Source organism: Heteronotia binoei, chromosome 7 (assembly GCF_032191835.1).
Source record: "Heteronotia binoei isolate CCM8104 ecotype False Entrance Well chromosome 7, APGP_CSIRO_Hbin_v1, whole genome shotgun sequence".
Classification (NCBI taxonomy): domain Eukaryota; kingdom Metazoa; phylum Chordata; class Lepidosauria; order Squamata; family Gekkonidae; genus Heteronotia; species Heteronotia binoei.
In genome coordinates, this window is record NC_083229.1 from 79,789,468 (window position 1) to 79,817,462 (window position 27,995).

General features: G+C 41.5%; 1 protein-coding gene across 3 annotated transcripts in view; it reads left to right on the forward strand.

The window, feature by feature from the left end:
• Nucleotides 1-27,995, forward strand: part of OSBPL1A (oxysterol binding protein like 1A) — a 99,466-nt gene that overhangs the window by 46,210 nt on the left and 25,261 nt on the right. For 2 of the 3 annotated variants that reach the window (XM_060243896.1, XM_060243897.1), the window contains exons 16-17: nucleotides 13,254-13,416; nucleotides 19,351-19,507. In XM_060243896.1, coding sequence (XP_060099879.1) covers nucleotides 13,254-13,416; nucleotides 19,351-19,507 — 320 coding nt within the window. Of the gene's footprint in view, nucleotides 1-4,717; nucleotides 4,786-13,253; nucleotides 13,417-19,350; nucleotides 19,508-27,995 lie in introns of those variants that run through there. The other variant, XM_060243898.1, reaches the window with a different exon arrangement.

Here is a 27,995-nt window from a genome sequence, read left to right on the forward strand (position 1 = left end):
CCCCCACCCAGAGACACTCCCTGTGTTGCCCTGACGCCTCCTGCCATGTGCACGGAACACCTCCCCCAGGGGCCACAGAACTCAGAGTGCGAGTGCGTCAGCCGCAGAACTCAGGGTCCACTTCATCAGCCCCCCCTTAGTGCCCTGCGCACAACAGCCCTGTGGGGTCAGGTAGGCTGTCAGCCCAGGCAGGCTGAGGGGCAGCACCACCCTCCTCTGTCCAGCCATGCGGGGGGCAGCATGGCAGCTCATAGACTGTTTCTCCTCCCCCAGAACCAAGTCTGCCCACCCTCCCAGGCAATTCCTTGGAGAGGCCACTGATGGGGGGGGGTGTTGTCCAGGGAACGTGCAGCAGATGCCAAGCAGGAGAGACAACAGAGGGCACAGCTCAGACTTTATTTTTCCGGAACAGAGTGCAACAGTCACCCTGGTGCGCACTGGGCAGTCTCGCCGTGGGCAGGGCTCTATCCAGAGTGGCGGGCAGAAACAGCTGAGGGAGTGGGGGGGCAGTGGAGCGACACACGCGGAAGCCTCTGTGTTGGAGTCCCACCTGCAAAATGGAAACAGAGATCAAGAGCACCTGCAGGGGCAGCAACTGGAAGAACAGGCTGTGTTTCAGCTGGGCGCTCTCTTAAAGGGACAGTCTCTGACCCACCTCTCCGCAACAGGGCAGCTGCCACACACACACACACACCGTGCCCTGCCAGGGGTTGGGAACGCAGCAGAGGGCAGACCAAGGGAAGGGAGCCGACGGCAGCATAGGGGAGCGGGGTCAGCAAATACCCCCTACCTGAACCCACTGCCTGGTTCAAGTGCCAAAGATGCTCTCACAGCAAGCGGCTGAGAGCGAGGGGAGGACGGGGGGGGGGGCACAGTGGAACTTACCCAGCCATGGGTGACAGTCCTCGCTCGCATGCAGAGCCTCCGTGAGCCCAGAACCTGTGGAGACCTGGAAACAAGAGCAGTTCGCTCCAGGGGAGAGACCTCACTCTCCCCCTCACAAGTCAAAGATACTGTCAGAGCTACCGCACAGTGAAAAACCCCTCACCAACATGCCTGACTGTCCCTCGTTCTAAGTCAGCATGGCTGGGAGCTCACTGGCAAATCCCCTCACCATGCACTCCTCTCCCTAACAACTGAGTTGCGCAAGGCAGAGTGGAAGTATTTCTAGGAGGGGGGGCACAGTGATTGGCTGCTGGGGAGGGGGCTTGCCAGCCCAGGATGCAAGGGGATTGGTGAGGCGATTACACCACTCCCTAAGGGGTTTGCGAGCTTCCGCGGCAGCGGGGACAACCTTTGTTTTCGGTTTCAATGAGAGCCTATGGGATACGCCGCCGTTTTCGTGGGTGTAACTGTACCCCTCTCGAGGAGGGCGTGTCATAGCCCAAAGTCCTTAGGGAGCTGCCTAAGCCTGGCCACGCCCGACTACGCCCCCTCTTCCACCGCTGCGGCCCGCTCCACCAGACTTACGCCTCCACTCAGACGCAGCCCTCAGGCGCCGCTGCATTCGGGTGGGGTGGCACTCGAGCAGAGCTGCGCTCACGTAACTCCCCTCCGCTGTGGCGCCGCCATTCTTCCACTGGTGTATGTGCCACTTCCACCAACGTAGCCATAAGTCCACTCCCAAAGCACTTTCACACCCCCACTCTGGATTGTGCTGCGAATCATTTGTGCCCTGTTGAATTTTAAGTCAGTTTTGTTCTTACCTTTCACAGTCAGCTCTGTAATTCTTAGTTTTTATTGTATTGTACCTGTTAAATGGTATTTCTAATGTACAGAGCACAATTAGTCTCCACCACCATGGCAAATAGAATCACAGGTCATGTTTTTAAAAACATCTTACAGCATTTTCAGCTATTTAGCCAATTGCTGTACTTGTAGGAAAATTTATTCTTGCAATTCTGTATTGATTTTTTAAAAAACCTAATCAAGTATAGTTGTATATTTTAATAATCAATGAAAGTATTAAAATATGGAGTATGCTTCCAAATGTTTGCTGAATATATATATTCAAATTATAGAAACTGAGTAAGAGAGCTGTCTCCCATTCAGTCAACCTTTTCATTCAGCTTTTTATCACAATCCCAGGATCTCTTTCTCAGTCAATCACAGCCAATAATAAAGTCAGGATTTATTATTTTTTTTGACGCACTGTATATCACTTTACATAGAATCTAATATGACAGTTTGTCCACTCACCCAGTCTGGAGAGAGCTTATCAACGGTCCTTATCTTCTAGCTTTCACCATCCTGAATAATTTGGTAACATCTGCAAATTTTCTTATGTCACTGTTCACCCCCAGTCTGCCTAGGGCGCCGGCAGACTGGGGGTGCCAAATTGGGCTCTCCTCACGTGACTTGGTGAGGCAGCTATTCAATGGCTGCCTCCCCAGTCCCCCTGAGCCTCTCAGGAGTCTCCCGAGAGGTGCAGGCTGCGGGGGCTTTTTCCCTTTCTTTGCACCCCTAGGGTGCAAAAGCAGAGAGAGGATCTCCACTCCCCATGCCTTCCCGAGTCTCACCAGAGCTGTGGATGGTGGGGACTTTCTCCTACCTTTGCACCCCTGAGGTACAAAAGCAGAGAGAGGATTTCTCCTCCCGCGCCTCTCTGAGTCTCCGGATAGGTGGGGGGGGCGGGGCTTTTTCCCTGACTTTGCAGCACCAGGGTGGGAAAGTATGCAGAGGATCTTCCTGCCCCTCCCCCTGCCTCTTGGGAGTTTAGGGGTGTAAAAGCAGGGAGAGGATCTCCCTTCCCCCTCCTCTCAGAGTTTCCTGAGAGGCAGGGAGGCAGGGGCTTTCTCACTGCCTTTGCACCCCTAGGGTGCAAAAGCAGGGAGAGGATCTCCCCCCCCCTTCATTATATCCTGTTGGCCCATTCTTTCCTATGGGCCCATAGGATAGAATGGAGGGATCCACGGCTACTGCTGCTGGACTCTAGAGAAGGGGATTTAAACTTTAAACCCCTTCTCTGGTGTGGCTGCAGAGGGGTGGGGATAGTTCGTTTTGCCTATGGCACAAAATGCTCTAGAGCCAGCACTGACTGATCACTCCCAGATTCCTGATCACTTAGTTCTTGGGAGACTGCTGGTTCCTTTTTCCACAAAGGAATCATCTTATTCCATGAGTTAATTTTCTTTGAAACCCTCAGTGAGGGACTTTGTTAGAAGCTTTTCTGAAATCCCATGTAATGTCTACCAAGTCATTCTTATCCATATGCTTATTGACCCTCATTTTAAAAAAGCAAAAAGGTTGGTAAGGCAGGACTTTTGCTTGCAGAAGTCATACTGACTTTTCCTTAGCAGGAATTGTAGGTACTTTCGCAGGGATGGGGGGGGGGGGTGGCCTAAGATTGCTATTGCAGCTTGTCCATATTTGGGCCAATTCAGGCATTCTGCTGAACATCATTTCTATTCTGGAGTGCTACACAGCTGAAGCAACATTTGAATCCTTTTTCAATGTAAGTGTAACAGGTTGTATTAGAAGTATTAATGCTGTGTCACACATACAATCCTGGGGCCTGGTGTGATGCCATGTGTGAGTCAGTGCACCTATGCAGGAATTGAGTTCAGGTATTCTCACTGATGCAGTTGTGTGGAATTTCAGTCTACACAAGTTTGTTTCTTATGCAGCACTGCTGAGAGAATATTGGGATTAAGATGTCAACTGCCTGCATTCTGTGCATCTGCTGGTGTATGTTGTGTTTAAAACGTCTTTTGAATTATGAGAGAAAGAAGTGGGCATTGCATTGCAAAGGGCATCTGTATCTAAGATCTTTGAGACAGGAATTCAATAGATACAGCATTTCCCGGTCAAGAAATGCAGGGGCAAGCAATTTTGCTGCTGAAATTCAGCCTGGTGTTTAATTCTTAGGTACAGAGTTCCTGCCAAAAAAAAGGAAGAGAGATTACATTTAGATAGACCTTTAGTTTCATATTGGGATTGGAATTAAAATTGGTAGACCAACAAGCTGTCTGTGTTATAAGAGGATACAAGAAACAAATATACATTACGTTACTCAAAGCTAAGATTTTGCTTGCTTTGCAGAAGAAATGTCTTTAGGACCCAGCAGGACCGTCGCAGTCTGTCATAAGTTCAGTTGAAGTCCACGATGGCAACTTCAGCAAAGCTTTGGGTATCCTGTTTCTTGATACATCCGGTGCCTCGGCGTACTCCGGGATCAATGGGGCGGCGGCGGGGGGGGGGGGGAGAGACCTCACCTCCTTCTCTTTCCGACTCTCGCGGGTGCCGTTGACTTAACGAAAAGAACGGGGTAGATTGATGTAAAGGTGTCCGAGGCAAACGTGGACAGTGTAGAAAGGTTGAAGTTGCACTTCGCAACCATGGTGTGGTGCAAGCGCCGGCAGGCACCTTAAACGGGGCTGCAACTGCACCGCCTGCCCTCCCTCCTTTTTTGTGTTAGCGTTTAGTGCTGAAAATGCGGACCGGGACCCGGCTTGTTTGCTGAAATTCTCCTCCCGCCTGAGAGCTGTGAGCCTGCGGCTGGCCTGAGGGACCAGTTTGGCTCTCGCGATAAGCCCTGCAGAGGTGTTGGTGCAGTAGCAGCAGCCGGGAGCGAGCGGCTGGTGCGCTTTCGAGCCGCCTGGCAAAACGAGGGGGTGACGGAGGGAGCCGTGCCGGAGACCTTGCAGCGTTGTGCACGAGGTCAGCAATTGCCTGGACTGCCTTGGAAGGGACCGGCAGCTTTTAACGTCAAGGAGCATCAGCTTCTCTGTGCGGCGTCTGTGTGTGTTTGTGTCAGTCAAGGTGCGGAATGACGACGGAAGGAAGGTGGGTCTACCTAGAGGTGAATTGCGTGCCTCTCTTAGGAAGTGAAGCCCCGTTTGAGCAAAGGAGAAGGAGAAAAGGACAGGTCAGGAGGAAATTTGGCACAAGTGTGAGAAGAGGCGGCAAGGCTTTGGTTTCTCCTGTTAATTTAATAATCCATTGGAACTGTTTCCTAAGCTAGTAAACATTGCTATTATTGATATTGTGTGGTTGCTTAAATGGCCTTTAGTTGCGGTTAGAAAGTTAATGGATCTCTACCCCCCCCCCCCTTTTGACATTGGGATAATGAAAAACCTTTTTTCTTTGCCCCAATACAGCGATCTTTTTAAATCAGCCCTTTGGCCAATCAGAAGGAAAACTTGAGAAGTCAGCTGTGAGGTTTTAATGTGTTGGGGGGGGGGGGGTGTTTGTTTGTTTTAAATAGCCACTATTTTAAACAGACTTTTCACTTAGAAATTACTGGCCACACGGTATAGCCTGTGATATTGCTTCATTGGCATTTCTCACATGATTTTTAAACAATTACTTCAGTTCATTTTTCTTCATTTATGGGAAATATTCCAAAGAGGGGTTTTTTTTAAAGTTAACATCAGTTTTCAGCTGTAGCAAGTGCATAGATAAAGGTCAGTCTGGTTACTTGTATTGCTGCCAGACACTAAATTTAAGAATATGCACAAGCTTTAAAAATTCAGTGTGTTTAAAGAAGGCCTTAAAATTGATCATTTGAGTGTCCCAAGATGTGGAAGAGAGCATTCATGCACTTAAGACTAAAGACTGGAAATTAAATGGGGGGGGGGGCTTTATGCTGCCCTGAGGAACTTGGAGGAAGGGTAAATAAACGTATGATAGATTACTAGTTAACTATTGATGTGATTTGAACACAGTGAAATTTTATTAAACCAATATCCTTTAAAAGTAACTCTCATTAACATTAGGGATACTTATAGACCAATGTGTTTATACCGGAGCATCTGTCTGAATAATTTATAATTATTGGTCTTGCAGAACTAAATCCCTCTTAACCAGTTTTAAAGAAGTTTGCAGGCAGTGATGGCTGGCTTTAGTTCCTTGTGTTACAGTACTTAGTAGTTGTTGGTCTACAGTTTCCAATGTTGTTATTTGGCAACTTCTTCAAGCAAAAAATTGAATGTTAGTGACTTCTAATTGTACCAGCTGTTTAATTTTTAAATGTTAGCTATCGGCTGTGATATTTAAATCATAATGACCAGCTGCTGGGCAAGATGGACATCAGGGGTGGACTGCTGCCTTCAGACCCTGCTTGGGGTCTTTTCAAGGGCATCTTGCTGGCCACAGTTGGACATAAGATGCTGGAAGAGATTAATATTTGTTCTAATTTAGCTTTGCTCTTCTGTTTTTGCAAGACGTTGAGACTGAGCCAGTTTGGTATAGTGGTTAAGAGCAGAGGACCCAGTCTTGGGAACCAGGGTGACCTTGGGCCAGTCACAGTTCTCTCAGAATTATTCTCTCAAGAGCAGTTCTTGAAGAACTGTCTCAACTCCACCTACCTCACGGGGTGTCTGTTGTGGGGAGAGGAAGGGACAGAGATTGTAAGCCACTCTGAGTGAAAGACAAGGTATAAATCCAATCTTTTATTCTTCTTCTTTACTGGTGGATTTTACATGTATACATCTTCAGTGTAAGAAATCATGCATACCCCCATCCTGTGTGCCCAGTCAGACCTAATAAATGAATGCATGCAAGATATACGTCACAGTGTTTATATATATTGCAACAGATGTGCATTTTCACATATTATGGTGTAAATTTGCAGGAAGCAGTGTAGGAAATTTAAGACTGTTGCCTGTAGGAAATTTACCATGTGAAGGGACTTTGTAATTCTGTGTATGTGTCTGCAAAGTATAGAATAATATTCTTACTGTGACATATTTGGCTTATTGGTTAAAATATTTATATGCCACTTTTCCTGCCATCAACAGCAAATTGTATCTGATGGTTAGGGGAGGGACGGTGGCTCAGTGGTAGAGCATCTGCTTGGTAAGCATGAAGGTCCCAGGTTCAATCCCTGGCATCTCCAAAAAAGGGTCCAGGCAAATAGGTGTGAAAAACCTCAGCTTGAGACCCTGGAGAGCCGCTGCCAGTCTGAGTAGACAATACTGACTTTGATGGACCAAGGGTCTGATTCAGTATAAGGCAACTTCATATGTCCATATGTTAACTAGTTGGCCTCTCTGTGGGTTATCATGACTGCTGCACTGCAGGGCCACCCACAGAGCATCTAATGTTGAGAGCAGCTGAGCACAGGCTATAAAACAAGAAAGTGGGAAGGGAAATTCAGCTTTCTCAGGCCCCCAAGAGCTTAGAAAATATGGGCAAGATGGGATTTCCAAATAGTTCTGTGGGTCCCTAACATGTACTGTTCTAAAAGAGTGATCTTTGTGCATAATTTTCTTACTTTAAAAACAGTAAAATGTGCAGCTGCTCATTAATACACTGTGCAGATAATTTGTTTTCAAATATTTTACATAGTTAGGTTCTAAAATTTTGTCTTTCCCTTGAATGTTGCCATCAGCAGCTTGCTTTCTTCCACTGTTTTTCTTTTAAGCTAAACAACATGGGTTATAGGACCCAGCCTAGTGTTTTTGGTACACTGGAAGGCCTTGCAAAAGTTATTCTGAACTTGTATAGAGAGACCTTTTAAGCACAGTTAGAACTTTCTAGCTTATCTGGACAATTCTGTAGACTGTAATAAAACTTTGAGAGCATAAAAGGGGGCAGGGTAAAGTCATCCTGAATTTTGTGGATTGTTTTTATTAGCCCAATTTACTGTGATCCACATATATCACATATCAGTTAAAAAGCAACTTGAGTGGTGTATGCTTGCAAGAACATCTCTATTATAACAGCACAATATCTGCGAGGAACAGTTTCTGGCTCTTGGCTACTATAGCTAATTGATCCACCCCCCCCCCCCCCCAAAAAAAACCCCTCCATGCCAGTATAATCTCTAGAAGAGACTGGTTTTTCTCTGTTCCTCTGAACATTGTTGAACAGAAACATAGGCAGTGATTGCAGAAAGGGGCAGGAGTTAGATCCCCTCACTTTAATTATGCATGCTCCCCAACTTTCATTAAAGTTTAGTGGAGTTAATAGCTAGGGGGTGGGCTGGGAAAGTAGTTTGTATTGGGAAAAACTGCCATTTCCATTACTGCCTGCTGTTTGCTGGCAGAGTTAGTGTTTGCTCAATATTTAGAACTTGCAGCCCATGAAATAGCAGAACAGCAAGCAAACAAAGGCAGATGTGATCCAATGAAATGCTTAATTACAATTAGCGCACAACACCATTCTTTCAAGGAGTGATTTTTTAGTCTTGAAATTGAAAATGGGCTGTCAAGAATAAATTCAGAACAGATTTTAATTAAGAATTAGTGTCCTCCTTAAAAACAAAAGGAACAGCTGCCACTCCTTTCAAAGCTGTAGACTCCCGAGATTGGTTTTCACTTTTAAAAATAGCATTTCAGAAGTGCTAGTCTGAATCCATTCTTCCATGGCCTTAGAAAATATTTAGTGTTTAAATATTCATAATTGACTGCACCTTAATACAATGACTCCACTCCAATTCCCTTCAAATCCAATTCCCTCATTCTCAGAAAACCCTGGTTTCCAGTTCTGGTTTGTGAGCAAACTATGGCTTGCTGTGAGGTGCAGGAGGGAATCAAAGTTTGAAGGGCAGGAGGGAAATGCAGACTGAGGGCTTATTCCTGTAACTTCCAAGCACAACTTGAGCTAATGCTATCATCTGTTCAGGTAAAATATGTAAATATTCATGGCATGCTAATAAATTTAAAGCATAAAATCTACCTTTTCTGTTCACATAATTCCACCCCCACCCCTGATTTTATAATTTAAGTGAAAATCATAGTCTGCAGCAGTCAGACTGTTAATGGGACTACCTCGGTGGGAACATGTACAGCCTAGGCTGCGGGAACTGCACTGGCTGCCAATTGTGTACCGAGTTCGTTACAAGGTGCTGGTTATTACCTTTAAAGCCCTATATGGCCGAGGACCTGCCTACGTTAGGGACCGCCTCTCCGCATATATTCCCTAGAGAGCACTGTGATCTAGTTCACAAAATCTTCTGGAAATCCCTGGGCCAAAGGAGGCCAAATTAAAAACAACTAGAGAGCAGGCCTTCTCGATACAGGCACCCCAATGGTGGAACCAGCTACCGGAGGAGGTGCAGGCCCTACGGGATCTCAATAAGTTCCATAGGGCTTGCAAAACTGCCCTCTTCCAACTAGCTTTCTAAAATAGAACCTGGTAGTAACATCAAGCCATCTTTGTACATACTGAGATTGTGGCACTATTAAGTTATACTGGTTTTAGACTATTTATTTAATATATTTAACCTATGAATTGTATTTTAACTGTATTATCTTATTTTTATTGTTATAACATGATCTATACCATGTCCTTTAAGCCGCCCTGAGCCTGCTTCCGCGGGGAGGGCGGGGTATAAATAAAAATGTATTATTATTGTTGTTGTTGTTGTTGTTCTTAAAATGTTTCTTGCATTCCCAAAACACCAACTTTAGGGGAATGTTACATTCTCACTGTATCTTAATGCACTTGCTTCAGAATTAACAGTCTTCTTGGATCTAAACGCCTCTCTTCAATGCTCAGTATATAGAAGTTTTCCAAACAAGGTGCAAGTAGCACATTCCAGTGTTGCTTCAGGTCAGGTTTAGGCTCCCTCTTCTCTTGCACTGTGGTCACAGCTCAAATTCAAGGCCCTGCACACCCGATAATTAGGTCTGAGGAAAAAATTACTGTTGCTGCAAAACCCAGATGTGTGTTCACAAATTGCAGTGAACACATATGCACTTCAGTCCTGTACATATTTCCTGTCTGTGCAAGGAGGGATAGAAAGCACAAGAATACTAAGTTCTTTTCCTATAATCTCCTAGAAGTCAGTAGTCAGTATTGCTGAATTTGTTTGAGCTGAAGCTATTCTGTGTTAAATAAAACCATTTCCATTATGAGGTTAAACGTTCAGTTAAATGTTTGTTTCTTTTCTTCCCTCTGGCTCTCTTTGAAGAAAATTACTTTTTTTTTTTCATTTGGAATCCCAGGACAGGACAAAGGAGGCAAACACAGCATGCAGCAGGTAGAGAAGAGTACTCAATACTATGCATTGGTTTGGGAGTTAGGGATGCCAGCCTCCAGCTCTCCAGAAGGCAGAAATCAGTTCCCCTGGAGAAAATGGATGCTGTGGAAGGTAGATTCTGGAGCATTGCACCGGACTGGGGTCCCTGTCCTCCCCAAGCTCCACCCGCAAACCTCCTGGAGTTTCCCAACCTGGATCTGGCAACCCTACCTCCCATCCTCCTCTGGGGGCCCAGGGGGACCTAGCAATCGTAGTTGGGATGCTGAGGAATGCAAACTGGATTTGACAGGTATGCAAGAATGCACTTGCTTTCAGTTTACTGATGTTAAGAGGGTATGTAAATAATTAGCAGTGGTCTCCAACCTTTTTGGCACCAGGGACCAGTTTTGTGGAAGGCAATTTTTTCACAGCCCCGGGGGAGGGGGACGGTTTTGGGATGATACAATTGTGCACTTTATTTTGGTGTGGTGGTTAAGTGTGCGGACTCTTATTTGGGAGAACTGGGTTTGATTCCCCACTCCTCCACTTGCAGCTGCTGGAATGGCCTTGGGTCAGCCATAGCTCTGGCAGAGGTTGTCCTTGAAAGGGCAGTTTCTGGGAGAGCTCTCTCAGCCCCACCTACCTCACAGGGTGTCTGTTGCGGGGGGAAAAGATAAAAGGAGATTGTGAGCTGCTCTGAGATTCGGAGTGGAAGGCAGGATATAAATTCAATGTTGTCTTATTATTATTATTATTACTACATTGTAATATATAATTAAATAATTATACAACTCACAGCCCAGTTGCCAACAGGCCATGGACCAGTACCAGTCCACAGCCCAGGGGTTGGAAAACCCTGCTCTATAGAAACAGCTTGATCCCATGATACCCTTGCCTTGTGTGAAAAGAAGGCACTTCCACTCATGTAATGGGTTGGGGGGGGGGAATATGATTCCTTCAGATTTCCTACCATAGTTGCAGCTTCCTTTGCTGCATCACACACTGTTCCTAAGGATCTTCCTGGCCCTCAGGAACAGCTTTTCAAGACTCCAAGAGATTAGATGTAAAGGGACGGGGGGGCGGGGTTGTCATTGCCTAGCTGTTTCTTTTCCATTGCTTATTGGCAAACCTCTGATCATCCAGCCTATACCTGCCTTTTCTGCTTGTTACGTAGTTATATCTTCTTAAAAGACATATGAGGCAGGCAGCTATGAAATGAATGGGTTAAAATGCAAATTTAGACTAGTTGCCCTAGTGCTAGTCTAAAAGAGAGTATTCTATTTAAGTCAGTCACTTACTAGATGTCAAGAACCATAAGTTCAGTACATAATGAAGTATACAGGACTGTGGTGTTCTCCCCCACCAATGAAAATGAGATTCTCCATGATGATTCTTAGGCAAAAATCCTAAATATTACTTTTGTGCTTTAATAACAAATAAGTAGGTTACTTGTATCTTATTTATATATGTATGTATTTAATAGTAGTTTACTTTTGGTATTTTGTGGACTGATATTGCTGATAATGTCTATATGAATTTTGATGGTATACCAGCTGATATGAGATCTTTTACTCCTCTTTTATGTATTTGGTCAATGACTGTAGAAATAAATGTATGCATATGTGTGTGTGAGTGTAGTTTACCTTGAAATAAAATATTTGGTGATTCCTACCCCCCTTCACTGAATAGCAAACTTTAATTTGGTGTATATGGTTTGCTGTGAATTGAGAAGTTATAGAATTCAGTGGCAATTTTACATTTTATTTGACTACTTTCTGTAGTTGGGGAAGTCACTTTCACACTGCAGTACTCCCACAGCTTTTGATCTGAATAACTTTCTTGACTTGGTTCTTATTTTGTGAAGACTGTATACTTGTTCACTTAGTGTCCAGTTTTTAAGAAATCAGGTGCCAGGCTAAGACTATTGGTTTGACTGGCTTTTGGCCTAGCATAGTTGTATCATGATGGTTTTAATTGGTTGCTGATATTGACAATTCTAATATTTTGATATTTTCTATGCCTATTGTGGATGATTTTTAGTTGAATTTTTTTAAAGCAGAGTTCTCATTTGTTTTAATTGCTTTGTGTGTGTTATGCTGGTGGTTGTTTTAAAGGCAGTGTCATTTTGAATCTTATTCAGGGATTTACCTTCAGTGGTATCAATCCATAAGGGAATTTTATAAAACTCACTGTTTTAAATGTGTATGTTATCTCTGTAACAATTAAGATTTTAAAAATCAGTATTTCAAAGACTGAGTGTACTTTTAATATCTTGTTGAATGTGACCAAGGTAGTGCCAGAGCTTGCTTCTGCAGGATTTTGTATTATTAATACAACTAAAGCCATTGTTTTGTAGGCTACTAGTCTTCATACATCAGAAATATTAGTGGAAATTGTTGTGTTTTCGTGTTACAAGTTGGGCATGTAATATAATTGTAGCCTTTGGTATGCTGTTTAAAATCTAAATGTATGCTCTGTTGTGTGCATGAACTCTTATCAGGTTAGACATAATAAAAGTGGGTTCCAGGGTTAGTTTAGGGTCAAACAAGAGGAGAGGTAGAGTTGCCTTTCCTACCATCTGGAACTGGCAAACCAGCTGTTCCAGATAGTTCCAGGTGGACAGCTGTGTTGGTCTGAAGCAATAGAACAAAGTTGGAGTCTAGTGGCACTTTTAAGACCAGAGTTAAGGTTTTCTTTCACATGTTTGTCTTGGAGTGAGGTTCGCTAAAGAAGCAATGGTTAATACTTACTGGCCCATCGATTATTGTGACACAATATTTCATAAGTTTAAGCCTCCTAGAGTTAAAGCCAGTTTATTTGCCATACTCCTAAAAAGCTTTTAATACTAGGAGGTTCTAATGCAAACTGTGCCACAATAAATACGTTAATATTTAAGTTGCTGCTGCATTCTCATGCTAGCCTTAGCTGTGCTGTGGTCTCAAGTTCATGTTGGCCATCTTATAAATTATACAAATGCATCTTATGAATCTTATGAATTGTACAAATGCATTTTATGAATCAATGTTAGCCTTAGTTGTGCTGTGGTCTCAAGTTCATGTTGGCCATCTTATGAATTATACAGATGCATCTTAAGAATCAACTGCATTGTAAGTTTACACTACCTTTAAATAAAATAATTTTATAATGCTATATGCCTTTTCAACATTTTAAAATGTGGAGAAAAAAAACACAAATAGGAAGGAAAACTTCCTTGGACTGTCATAATTCACTTCAAAGAACTTGTTGACATAATTCATTTGCAAAATGGAACCTATCCTTGAAATAGCTTTGAGGTTCATTTTCTTGAGAGATACGAGATTTTATTCATACAGGCTTCTCCTTATAGGTGAGGAATCTGAAACTGGAGCATGAGCAAGAGAAAAACAAGATCTTATCTGAAGCTCTGGAAACACTAGCCACTGAGCACCATGAACTGGAGCAGTCACTAGTCAAAGGATCACCACCTCTGAGCATCCTTAGTGAGGAACAATTCTATGATGCTGTTTCAGGTGAGTTATGTGTGACAATGAAAACCAAATCTATAGTGGTGTGTAACTTCTAAAAAGAAAGTCCAGGAACTATCTTGTTCAGTTTTGTGGCATCACAAAACCACAAGAATTTCAAGCCCAATTCCCTATCCCACGAAAGTTTCTAACTACATTTGATGGTGAGTAAAGAAGAAATGGTGAAAAATGAGGACAGTAGATTGCAAACTTTGTCTATGAACACTGTCCCTTCTAAGCCCAGCGACTTCAAGATTGTAACTCTGTTTAGGATTGCATAGTAAAAGAGGTAACTCAAAAGCTGGATCTCTTTCGAGAGGAACTTTATAAGCAGTCTTAATTAGTAAAGGCTTAAGCTTTGAACTATTTAAAGAGTAAGTATGTGAACATTGGTTTATATTCTGCTCACTGCCTAATAAATCCCAAGAGCCATTTTATTCCTGAGTTGCTTCTGTTTCATTGTGCTGTCTCTCTCTTTGTCATCCATTAAGTGCAGATGAGGACACATACGCTATCGTCAGTTAAGCACAATTTGGGTGGAGTGTCAGACAAAAGCAAAAATGTGGCCTGGAGCAGGTTCTGGATGGGTTAAGCATCCAGTATATAAAAGCTGTTTAAAACATAATAGACAGAGTTATCGGATTACATTACTAGACTGAAGTAGATTAGGTCAAATGGCATTTTTGTGTATAAGAGAGAAATGTACTGTAACAGGCTGGATATTCAAAGATTTCTTGCCAGTGAAACAGTTCACCTGGTTAGGATTTTAAAAGTCATTTTACGCATGACAAGTAGAGATCTGGAGCTCTGAACGATAAACAAGGAACTAAGCCTCTTCTTGTTATACGAATAATTAATCAGAGTTTCAAGGAAAAACCTGCTCCCCTTTTTAGCACTGCATGGATGACAGGGGTGGGGTGAATATTTTTAGATTTGTTTAGTAGGAAGAAGACATGAATGGGGCTTCCCCTTTTGGAGGCTTTTTTATTTAAAAGTTCAAATTATAAAGCAATATTTTTGGAGTCAGAGATCAAGATATGGTGATTTGTTCAGATCCAGCTGATAAACTTGTTGTCTATCTTTAGGCTGTTCCTCTGTGAGAAGGTTTTATGAAGGAGGCTGTACTTGGAATAGCAGTCTCCAGGTTTGTGTGTCTCTCTTTTGTATTTTAAGTTTTTATTGAGAAATAAAAATCCATACATAAAAAACTTCCAATTTTCTCTACAACAAATGTAAATTGGATTACAGAGTTTTCACTTGCTCTATATATAGAATAAAAAACTCTTTTCTTGCAAAAAGTCTGTAAGGGATTTCCAATCTGTAATAAATGAGCTAATTGTCTTTTCTCTAACCAACACAGTAAATTAGCCATTGCTTCAAGCTTCAACAACTTCTCCAACCATCTTCTATTGTAGGTATTTCTGGACATGTCAATTTCTGTGCATATAATAAGCTTGCTGCTGTAGTCATTTCTAGAAAACAGAGTTCCATGGCTTCTTTCTAGCTGATTGTCCATTAGTTCTAACAAGAAGGATGTAATTTCTTTTCTCAATATGTCAAATATTAATTTAAAGTCCATCAATACAACTTAAAAGTCTAAATATATATATATATATATACATCTGTATCCAAAAGGTATAATTTAGATTCTGTGGCAAATCATAGTTTGTCATTAAATGAATGAGAGAGCATGAAATTAATAGTGTTGTGTCCCGTCATGTGCAGCAATTTAAATAACCTTCCACAGCAAACTAGTTTGTTGTTATGTCTAAACTGGCAAAACACAGTTTGTGCTTTTCCTGCACACCAGAGTTTCCAGATTCTCATTTATTGGCATTCCCTATTTTGGGGGAAAGTGTAGATGGCTGGGGAGGACAATGGCAAACCACCCCATAAAAAGTCTGCTGTGAAAACATTGTGAAAGCAACGTCACCCCAGAGTTGGAAATGACTGGTCCTTGCACAGGGGACTACCTTTACTTTTTTATTTTGCAGGGAAAGCAGAAAGCACAGTTTGTCAGTTTGGACAGAAAACTGTAGTTTGACATGGAAACAGAACTGTATGTGAGGGACACAAAAACCTTATGATCTCAATGACCTCATAGTGACTAATTATGGTTTGGTGTTAAATTGCAAATCTGTATAGAAGTCTTATGATGTGTACATATGAAACATGAAAACTCAAATAATTTCATTATTCTGTAGGCCATTCATTTTTTAAAAAAAAATAAACCAAAATGGGATGGGGGAGGCAGGATCACTTAACCGTACAGTCCTAATCAGAGTTACACCCTTCTAAGTATGTTGAAGTCAGTGGGCGTAGAAGTGTGTAACTCTGTTTAGGATTGCACTGTAAGCTTTCCGTATTATATCTGCATACATCATGAGACAGCGATGTGCACATGTATTTCTTAAGATACATCCCAGCCTGCTCTGATAAAACATGCTTTGCACTTTAAACGTAGTTATAACCCTTTGTGAAATGAGAAGTTGGAATCTTGAGTCCTTATTGCTGGTACTTGCAGAGAAATTTAGTTCTTTATATTTTTATGTAAAATGTTGGAATGCTCCATCTGACACTGTGGAATGGTAATGCTATGAATCAGGCTTATTAAACTTGCTTGGACTGAAGAGAATAACTGTATGACAGTGGGGATATCTTTCTTTTGATTTTTAAAAAAAGTTGGATTATGACACCAGAATAATAGTAATGAATTAATGAAAAGCAGATATGTTTATGCAAGCATGGCTTTCACTTGTATGCATTAGCACTTGGAATTCTGCAGATCTGTGAGCTACAGCAGGGGTCCCCAACCTTTCTGTGCCAGTGGGCACCTTTGGAATTCTTACACAGGGTGGGGGTGCAATTGCAAAACAGCTGAAATCCAAGTACAGAGGAAAAGAGGGGTAATTAAAAAAAACTCTTGGAAAGAGGAATGATAGAGAATAAAACCAACACTGGTGACAGCTGCCATTTAAACAACATTATTTGAATCTCCACAGGCAATCAGATCACCAGTTGCCAGTCAGAAATCCTGCTGGGCAACAGTCTCACCTTGTCCCACCCAGTTTCTAAAAACACTTGGTGGGCACCAAGGAAGATGTCAGCGGGCACCATAGTGCCCACATGCACTATGTTTGGAATCCCTGAGCTAAAGTTATAATTAATATAATTGAGTGTGTAGGCAACAGCACCATTGGACCAGTTAATATATTTTGTTTTAATGGATTAAAAACTATAAGTTACCTTATTCTTGCTTTTCCCTTAAATAGATGAGAGTTATCTGTTTACAGTCTTTCTCCACAGAGAAGGTGCTACTGAAAAGTAGAACTGCTGTCAGTTTGGGATGTCTGTCTGTAAAAAAAGGGTTTCTGCAGCCTTAAATTTTGTTGCCTAAACATTTCCCCAAACATCTTCCTGTGATTCAGAATTAAGTCATAAATTTTGACCTGCAGAACAGAGTCACTTGTTCAGCTGGCTAAAACCTTCAACCTGCTTATTTTGATGAGTGAAATTTGTTTGTAGTATAAGCTGCACACATCATTTGGAAGGCCTGCACGATCTCCCCACCACCACTTGCTTATCTTCTACAGAAGAAGATGGTGGACTTCCATTATCCAAATGGGAGTGCCTGAAAGTTTACTGAAACTGTCTTGTTGAGTTTCTGCATAAGCAGTGACTTCAGAGATTTGGGGCTAGGTAAATAGGAAGTATCTTACATTGCTCCAAGCCTGAGTAGCATGTGGTAAGGTGAAGGTATTTTATCTCTTGATATTATGCTGTATAGAATTTTGTGGTCAGAGGCTATGATCTAACGGGGCACAATCATTTACTTCTACTGTCATCTCTGCTTTTGCATGTTTTAAAGTGTTACAGGTCCCCCCCCCTTTGTGTTTTAATCCCTTCAGTGTAAAGAAGCTCCTTTTTTTCTTTACAAACCTAATAAACCTAATAAATCCAAGTTTGGGGGGTGTTGCTTCAAAGCAGTAGCAGCTTACTATATTAATTAGAGTTAAATCATTGCTACTACTTAAATGCATACATCTGATGAAGTGGGCTTTTGATCATGAAAGCTTATGTCATAATCAGTATTGTATTGTGCCTCATGGCTCTTCATTGTTTTGGCTGCAGCTGATAGGGCTTACTCCTCTTGAACCATACAGTACACATCCCCAAGCAAATTCCTTCTGTCCTGGATGCTGCAGACTATTAGGAATATGATCAGGCCAATCCCCCCCCCCCCTATTGTTGCCTCTTTCTTTTTCTTCTTTTTTCTCCCTGTTTCCCCCAGTTGACATGGCTGGTAACCTGATGGGAAAATTTAGGAGGCAGGGACAACTTCTTCAGTGTTGCTAATTTGGAAGTGATAGCATCACATCAGGGTGATGTTGTAGAATTCTCCCAAAACTCTGTGGGTTAAACTATAAAGTTCTAAGTGCAGGCTCAACATCACTTTGTTTTTTGTTCCAGAAGTGATGCCAAAGAGTCCCTCTGCTAGCCTGTCAGGCAGCAACAGGGAACATGGAAGACAAGACCTGGCCACCTAACTGTCATCTACATTCCGTGACTACTAGAGGGTTAAGAGCTCACCCAGTCCTTGTCTTCAGTGTACAAAGGAATATTTGTTAGGAGTGTGTCTTGATTATGTAGAATTGTCTTTGGATGGCCCCATTTTGCCGCTTTACTGACAGATTTGCAACGGCAACACTTGGTGTGAGGTTTGAAACAGTATACATCTTGAGGAAGGAGTATGCTCATCTTACTTGAGGGGAGGGGATGAATACATGTAATCTCTTTGACTGAGAACTTTTTACAGTATAGATCTAGGAGACCACAATTGGAATGGGGCCTATGATTTTAGGTAGCAAGGTTTGAGCTTCCTGAATAGCTCTTTACTTCTGAGAGTCAATGGAAGAAACAAAAAAGTGTACAGAAAACTCTTAATTTATCTGCCAAGATTTTTATTTGTTTGTGGATGTATGTATTATGCCTGGCACTGAATAAATTTTGTACAGGGTGTGACAGAACTGCAGTTCTAGTGCAGCTTACTTCAAAGATCATCCTATTCTTTCACAGTAGCTAGGTTACTTGTGTTGTACCAACTGTGTTAGCTTCTGCTGTGGATGTATATTTGACTGAGTACTGCAAAGGTTTGTTTCTGTTCTACAGGATAGTTTTTTCCATGTACTTACTGATATTATATACAAAGCTCTTTAAAACAATTACCACTTCTTATGGTAACATTGGTATCAGCCTCCCTGAGCCTGCTTCAGCGGGGAGGGCGGGATATAAATCAAATCAAATAAATAAAAATATTTACTCCTATGAACATTTGGCCATAATCAAACTATTGGGAGTGAATATCTTCTACTTTAATGCATTCAACTCATGTTTTTGTTCCGTCCAGCTGGGGCAAGTTAGCTTGAAAGAGTAACACCCATGTGTTGAAAATGTCTTCTCATGTGGGAAAACCTGAAGCAAGGAGCTGCAGGGCACATTTTCTTAGATAACATGAAATTTACAACCTGATTTTGCAGCCCATGTTTCACATTCTGACTAAAGTGGTTAGTGTGGACACTGGCAATGTTGTGGTAACTGCAAACCATCATTAAAGGCCAATGAAATTTCAAAATGAAATTGCCATGATTAAGGGATTGCATTTTCATTGACCTTGAGTTGTGGGTGAAAGTGTTTTCTTGGTCCCCTACCTGTCCTGCCCACATGCACCATTGTCTCTGAGTCCTTAGTGCTGGACAACTTGCTTGCTCATGTTTTGCTGGAGAGTCAGTCTTTATTAGGACTAAGCATTTGCTGGACAAATGCTGTCATTGGTACAGCAGAGGCTACTTAGGTTTCAGAGCTCTGTATTGAGAAAGGTGTTCATTAGTCTGTGAAGCACCAGCCTTGAGGTTTGCTCATTGATGTTCACTTGTCTTGTAGATTCAGAATCCGAAAAATCATTGAGTGGATTTGAAACTGTTACAACATATTCATTAGAAGACAGTGTGGGTTCCAGTGATACTATAACATCTGACATGTCTGAAGAGAAAGGCCATAAAAGTGGAGAGACTTTGGCAAATGGCATCAAAAAACACAGGTAGGATTTTAGTTAGATGTCTGTGCATGGACTGTAACCTTTTATTATCATGTGAAACAAAATCCATGTGGTATATCCCAAAGATAGCTATGTATGCTTGTGCCTTCTTAATTAAGTATAAGGTCAGAATAGCAGTCCTTTAATGTTGACATCTTTGTTTAGTTATAGGACTCCTTGTTGAAAAAGTGAGCTGCAACATTGTGATTGCACCATGGTGCAAATTTAGTACATGAATTCTTAAAAGTGCATGTTTTAACTCATTTAAATTTGTCTCATGGAAATCAATACTGGTTTCTTGTTTCTTCATGTTTTTTTAATGTGTGCCTCTTACTGCTTTTTTAGTTTCCAGTTACTTGATCTCTTTAGCATTATTGTTAATTCTAAGTGCAGCTACCAGCCAGATATTTCAGTATAGATTTCAAATTTAATCAGAAGCATTAATAGCAAAAAGTTGTCTCAATTTGTAGACAAGCTTCCTAAATATCTAGTATCTGCAGTTTAACTTTTTACATGTAAAGGAGGAGAATAGATCCTCAATGACATGTAACAAATACCTCATTTCTCAAGTTTCAGAGCAGGGACAAGTTAATACGTTGCTTCCCAATTTAAACATGGTTTCAGTGTAATCTATAAATGGCATGTGTTGCTCTGCATATAGATTGTGACCTCATTCTTTGTTGTTCCTGGTGAATGTGGGAGTTTGTAAGACCAGCAGAATTTTAAAAGAATTGCTTTATCATATATATTGTGCCAAATCATGCCACAGCCAATCAGGTGTGAGTACATTCTCTTCAAAGCAAAATATGGCTAAAGCTGTTTGTGTGTGCACATTGAAGGAGCTTGTAAAGTGAAGAATTATTGCTTCAGCAATAATTCTGGTTGGGCTGGAAATGTTTAGGTACCATCCGATTTTTAAATGAATAAGCTTTCAGGATTTCCCCAGTACTGCTTGTTAGTTGATCCAGTTTCTCATTTTTTTCACTCTGGTTCCCTCCCACCTTCTTATGTTGGAGGGGATGGTCCCATAATATAGTTTGCTCTGCTTCGATCCTATTTGACTGCACAGTGTTGAGAGAAGAATTGTTAGAATCTTCCATCAAATGACTGCAGTACTTTTCATGCTAGGAAGAGGAAACAAACAGAAATTTGGCAGGTTTCCACAAGGCTTGTGGTAAAACTATATTGCCAAAATTGTAAACAAGCGGTGACTAGAGCCTCCAAGCTCTTATTTGTTCCCTAGTCCCCTGGTATTTCATTGCTTTCCACTACTGATGTCTCTCATTAGGCTTTTTGATCACCAGATCTTCCTGTCCCCAGTCTTGCCCATTTACTTTCAGTCCTGTGTTCATCTTTTATTTTCAGTGATGCATGCAAAGTTTAAGTTTGTCTGATTTTTTTCAAATGGATTTTTAATGGTAGCATTCTTAAACATAACAGTGACATACTTTTTTCAAAAGTATGTATGCGCTTACCATGTATTATTTTCTGGTTCAGCCATTTTTGTGATCTCTATTGTAATATCTGTCCTGTTAGCTGGCACCTTAGTTACACTTTTGGTCTTTATCGTTGCAGATATATCTGCACACTGTCAGTCCTCTGTGGGAAAACCAATTTAAATTCTGCCATGGAGCAAACTGTCTCCTGGGATGTAGCTGTTCATTGTTGTCTTGGGATTGTTAGACACTGTTTGCTTATCTTGTCACAGAACTGTGCTACAATTGTTAACAAATGTATATGGACCATGCTGTAGCCATTGTTTGTGACTGAGGCTTTTAAAATGTTGGGGCTTGTTTTTAATGTATTTATAATGTGTATGTGGGGATCAGCATATATTTTGTGCATGTTTGTTGTACTTTTGTTATTATTCTACAACAGTTTAAAGTGAACATACTTTTATGGTGAAGTTGTGAATAAATATCTCTTGCTATACCTCTTGAACTTCAGTTATATTCATATTGCATACCAACAAAGATTACCAGTCAAAGCTTGGCATGGCATACGACTTTCCTAAAGAACACCTAAGGAGCAGTCTGCTTGGGAGTGGGATGGAAATGTGATCTGAAGGTTTATGTTTGCTGATGGGTATGCATGCTTCAGATCCAGGCTTAACACTGTGTTAAGCTCTGTATGATGCTGACTGAGGAGGGGAAGATAACATGCCCATGAAGTATGTATTGTGGGACCTATCACTGCAATTTTAAAAGCCAAAATAAGAAATGAGCTAGAGGTTCACGATGAGATCTTGAAGGAACTTGAAATATTTCTGGAGTGTGTTCTCTCTGCTGTTTGTTACACAATTCTCAGCGCAGTCCTAACCAGACTCTTCCAAGTATGTAGACTTAAAAAGATATGACATTGCATTGTATCACACTGCAGATTAATTAATTAGGCACATAATCGTGCTGAAATTTAGTATCTGGATAAACAATTTGAGTAGGTAATCAAGATTGATAATAACACTAACATGGGTAATTGTAGATGACTTTATAAAAACTTGAAAGAGAGCTTCCATAGGTGGCTGTTGAATCCCCTGTTAACTGGAGGGAGATCAGCGTGTGTGCCCTACACTTTATATTAACCTAGGTATGCCAGTATTAGTTTGTATCCTACAAAACACGCAGATTTCCATTGCATTCTTTTCCCATCCTGCAGTCCCTTTTGATTTTCAGAAAGATTATTCCTGGGATCACAAGAACCCACAAGGACTATGCATAGCAAGAGTTGAAGTGGGCAGAAGAAGGGAAGTGATATTAACACCAACCATCTCTTTCTGTTTTGTGAGAGGAGCTGCACTGACAGAAGAACAAAGAGGTACAGGGGGCAAATTGCCCCTCACTGCTTTTCACTCCCCTTCCTCTCCTCACTTCAGCCCCCAACTTGTGTGAATGTTTGTCCTTGTGGAGTTCACCACCCTGGTAGTAATGTTTCTGGAGGTCAAAGAGAATTGCTAGGGGGAAAGGAAACATTGAGAAAATCAGCACTCCTTTGGCACTTTATAGGATGCAAGCCATTTTCATCACTTCTTATGTTGCAAGCTGGTGCCCCCAACTTTTTTATCCTTGGTACAAAAAGAAATGATACTAGGTGGTGGCAGCTCTCTCTGTATGTGATTGGAGCTAGGATAGACAGGCTCTTCTGGCAAATGATCCCATGCTATTCTAACACTTCCAGAAGACTGCTTGTTTACCTTTGCTTAAACAACATTCATCTGAGATTTCAGGTTTTCACGGCTGGTAACATCATTAGGGTTTGTAGAATCTTTCGGGATCAAGTGCCATGTTCTACTGGAGAAAGTTTTCCTTCCAGACGTTTCGTTCTCAGCTGCGGAGAACATCCTCAGTGGCGTTGCAGCCGGAGCAGGCGCTCAGACCTTCTTGGCTGCCAAGAAGGTCTGAGCGCCTGCTCCGGCTGCAACGCCACTGAGGATGCTCTCCGCAGCTGAGAACGAAACGTCTGGAAGGAAAACTTTCTCCAGTAGAACACGGCACTTGATCCCGAAAGATTCTACAAACCCTAATAACATTCATCTGCTTTATAAATTAGGGGTTTCCCTGCTTCCTGCACCTTTTACCTCCCTGTTAACTTTTGTATATGTTGGGCTACTGCTGCACTGCACATTCACCATCAAAGGAATGACAGTCAGTCAGTTTCCTGCTCTCTGCAGCAGGAGGGAGGTGGAGAAGAAGTCAAGTATGGGGAACCCGTCAAAGGGTATTAATTGGCTCTGGCTTTGGGGATCAATTATGTTTGTGCAGCAGTTTAGAGTTTGACGTACTATTTTATGTACTAGAAATCAAGATCAGCTTGTAGATTCATAGAATACTTGATAGGAAGGGTTTGTTGTATAGAAGTCTGTTGAAGTTTCTATAGTAACTTAAAGCTGGATGGATATAAAATGGAAGTTCTGACTGCACAGGGTGTCACAACCTAAAACCAGGGCCTTTTTTTGTAGAAATAGCCCAGCGAGAACTTATTTACATATTAGCCCACACCCCTGATGTCACCACTGTTTCACACTGGGCTTTTTTGTAGAGAAAGCCTAGCATGAACTCATTTGCATATTAGGCCACACCCCCAATGCCAAACCAGCCAGAACTGTGTTCCTGCTCAAAAAAAGCCCTGACTAAAACTGGTCCTAGATAGGTAAGGAGAGGTATGAAATTCTGTTGTCCAAGCAGTGAGTGGGATGCCTGACCACAGTATAAGTATAAATTCCTACAGATGAGCTTGAGAAGAAAACTTCTACATACCTAGTGGGCAATCAGCTAATACACCTCAGCCATATGAACACTGAAATGTAATAATTCAAAATGTCCTTGTCTCCATTTCAGTCTTAAACACCAGTTGGCAAAGGGGATGCAATAAGCTAACTTCTTGTAGTATTTATATATTTAATTTCTAACCCTCTTTTTGATGGTTAGCACATCCAAAGAATCTTGCCAGTACCGTAACTTATTTTTAAAGGGTTAATAAAATACAAACCCTCATCTGGGTGACTCAGGCTAGCCCAATTTAATCAATTTTCATAATCTGAATCCAGCCAGCCTTGGTTAGCACTTGGATGGGAGACCAACAAGGAAGTCCAAGGTTGCAGTGCAGATGTAGGCAGTGGCAAACCACCCCTGTTTGTCTCTTGCCTTGAAAACTCTGTGGAGTCACCATAACTCAGCTGTGACTTGACAGCACTTTCCACCATAAATAAATGCAAACAACTTGAAACTGTAGGTATTACCATCAAATGCTATGTGAAGAATTGTGTGTTCTCTTTTATGGGGGGTTGCCCTGGCCTGCTAATATTCATTAATTAGGATAATCAGTGTTTTCCAGCTCTAGAGATGTAGTGTTCTCATCTCTGCGCGCATACAGTTGAAGAGTGCTTGATTTGCAACAGCAGAGAATGCCAGGAGCATATGAATAACTGCAGTTATGTGATTTGATGAACTTAACACAGATGGAATAGAAGCAAAACATGTGATGTTTATAGGCCATGAACCATTGATCTGGCTTAGCAAAGGTATGTGTGAAGGAAGCTGTGGTTGGATTTTAAGAAATTCACGTATGGATTTTTATTAAAAATTCGTAGCAACCATGGGCTTTGATGAACTTGCATCTTTCTGTAGATATTCAGTGTTGTTTGGAAGCTGATAATACTTGTAAAAGATGATTTCATATACATTATGATATTGTAATCCTTACAGCATCCCTAAAAGATAGTTTGATGCTCTTGTCCTCCTGTTGTAGATGGAGGCCTAAGATTGATGGTAGGGATGGGCAGGAACCAGCTCACAAACAGGTTTGTGATGAATTTTGGCTGGTTTGTGGATCTTTTGTGACTCTGTGCTCTTAGACCAGTCCTTTTAAGCTTGCAGTGGCACTGGGTTCTGCTGGACATTCTGTATACTGAACTGGTTGTGCTGAGCTTGAAAAAATGCCCCTCTCCCCTTCAGTTTGTACTACAGGGATTCTCTTTGACATTAGTCCTCTTTTACTTGCATTGCAACAATGGTACTGGGTTCTGTTGGGCATTCTGTACTTCACATCAGTCCTGTTGAACTGTCACTGTCACAATGGCACTGGGTTCTATAGAGTTTGCAACCCCATCCTCTGTGCTAGACATCAATCCTGTAAACTGGCATTGCCACAATGGCACTGAATTCTGCTGGGCACTATGTATATTGCTCTGATTCTTCTGGGCTTGCAAAAATGCCCCCCACATATGTACACACACCCTTTCAGTTTCTACTGCAGAGATTCTCTGGCTTGACCTTAGTCCTGTTGCGTTGGCAGTGGCACTGGTTCTGCTGGCCTTGCAAAAATGTCCCTCACCTTCAGTTCTACTTCACAGATTCTCTGGGGCTTTGATTCTCTTCTGCTGGGCTTCTATTGCCCTTGCTTTTATTGGTGGGTTTTCCTCCCTTCATCAGAAATAGTGAAGGATGGGAGGAACTTCTTTGGGGAGTGAGAATTCAGGCTCCATAAGTCCAATCACCACCAAACTTGGAGGGCAGGTAAAGGAGAGTTAATCAGACATCCCCTGTGAGTTTGGTTTCTCCAGCACACCACCGGTTAGCCTTTAACTGATCTAGAGTTACCATTATTGTGGGAGAAAATGTAAGAAGTCATTGGATGTGAAACAACTACATATGATATTAGCACCAGATTGATTTAATGATTGTTTAATTATTGAATTTTAAATTGTCGTATTAATGTTATGCAATTTTTAAACAGATTGTTTTTATTTTATTGTTGTGAGCCACCCTGAGCCTGCTCTGGCGGTAAGGGCGGGATATAAATCAAATAAATAAATAAATACATCACAAACCTCACTGGTTTGTTTGGCTCTTACAAGTTCATGATGGTTTGTGGGTTTGTGAACTGGGCAAGCCATGAACTCTCACAAACCATGTTTTCACAGTTCATGCCCATCCCTACTTGACTGTGACTTGTTTAAGGCACATAGTGAATTTATTGCTGGGCAACACTCAAATAGGAGACTTCTTGAATTCTTGCATAGCCTGTAAACCACTATATTGGAGTGTGCACTGGACACAGTCTGAACAGCAGTATCTTCATTATGTCCATGCAAGCTAAGCTTTAAAAAAAAAAAAAGTGGTTTACTATAGTGCTTGAATTTTCCTGGGCAGGTTTGAAGATAATTCTTTAAAACATAAACAGTTGAAGAGGAAAGAACTGCTGTAAAATCTTGGTATTTACTATAAAAGCATAGAAACAATAATTAGAAACTTATTCTTTAAGAGAGGTATGTGTGTGTTACCTAAATTGTGTTAAAAGCTGTATGAACTCCTGAAGCATTACTGGGCTGGTATGCTAGTGCCAGCTTGCTGCTCTTTCACTTAAACCAGTAGACTTGTAGTTGGCTGCCTTGTCAGTTTTTAGTCAGTTTTCCTCTAAGTCTTAAATTGATTTTGGTATTTATTAAACATTAATTTTGAAACTTTTAACTATTGACCCTATAATGCTAATAATAAGTTTAAAAATGTACAGAGACATTTGCTTAAGATAGTTTAATGTCATGCAAGTTGTTTCTGAAATGGAGAACTTTTGTCTTACTTGTGAATTCTCTTTCAGATATCCTGCCTGGACATTAGCCTTAATAATGAGGCATTCCTGTCAAGCGGAGTCAAAATGTAAACTGGATGCAGACCTGCCCAGTGAAGGGACTGCCACTACCAAAATATGTAGAAACTCTAAAGAGGAGTGGGTGGGAAGAAAGAAAAGCTTATTTAAAATAACTTTTGTAATCAATATTTATAGCACATCTGAACTACATATTTAAATCCATATAATTATTGTAACTTCTACCCAGGAAGTTGAACAGACTTCTTTGGAGAAAGTCATGTAGGCTGACTTGGTTTCAGATATGCAGTATAGATATGCCCAAAGACACTTTCTTGTCTTACCCTTATCAGTGTGGTTAATGAAAATGATGGTTAATGCGGCATGAAAAACAGCCATTTCCTCCTAAAGATGTGGCTGTTAAAATTCAGATAACCTGCTAAAAACATGTTTATTTTAGGCCTATATAAGACAGCCATTTTAAACATGTAATTGATTACCAGTTGCTGTCTTTATTGCTGGGGTGCAGCAGATTCTTTCTTCTTCAATCTCAAGCAATATAAACTTTGTTTTAGAATTCAAGCTTCTCTTACACCTCCTGCCTCTGGGCTCATGGGTTGATGGCTTGGGGGCTTGGCTTTTGCTGTACTACTGTGTGGTGGATGAGAAATTTCAAATAATGAAACACGAACATTTGAACATGCATGATGCACACAGGTGCACATAAGTAGAAAATTAACTGTCAGTGTTTTTTTGTTCAGCTTACAAAACTGCTGCTCATCCAGAATACCTGAGAGAATTGCCAGTATAGGAACAGCTGGGCAATACTCCTAACTGTTGGGGATTACCAGAGAACATATCAGTAGATTATGAGATGGTTGCTGAGGTTAGAGGGTGATTGAATTGCTTAGTAAAAGTCTTTTAGGAAGGAAGGCTTCCAGAGCAGTAAAGGAGCACTGAGCACTTCCATGTGGCATTGTGGAACTGTTTGCTGGTGGACTTCCACGGGATAGAGGGTTGTGATAAGAAGATTCCAGTTAAGCAGCTGTTTCTACTTGGGCTTCCCTAAGGTTAAATCTCTTTTAATGGATGGATCCCCCAGAACCAGTTCTTCCTGGGATTGTGGGATTTCAGAAAGACATGTATACACAAGGAGAGGAGGCCTAGCTTAAAGAAATGGGAGCAGTCCTGGCCCTAAATTTGACTGTATTTTGAGACAAGCCAGATTTGCATCTTGAAGGAATTTATTTTTTAGATGGCATATATCTGGTTTTAGTCAAGTTTCCAAGTAGCACATTGTACTAAGGGGGAAGCTTGCTAGCATAGGTTTATAAGAAATTCTGTTCTCTAACAGCTTTGTGCCAGAGCATCCGTTTGTATGCAGAAAATCCTAGGCTCTGTTCCCAGCATC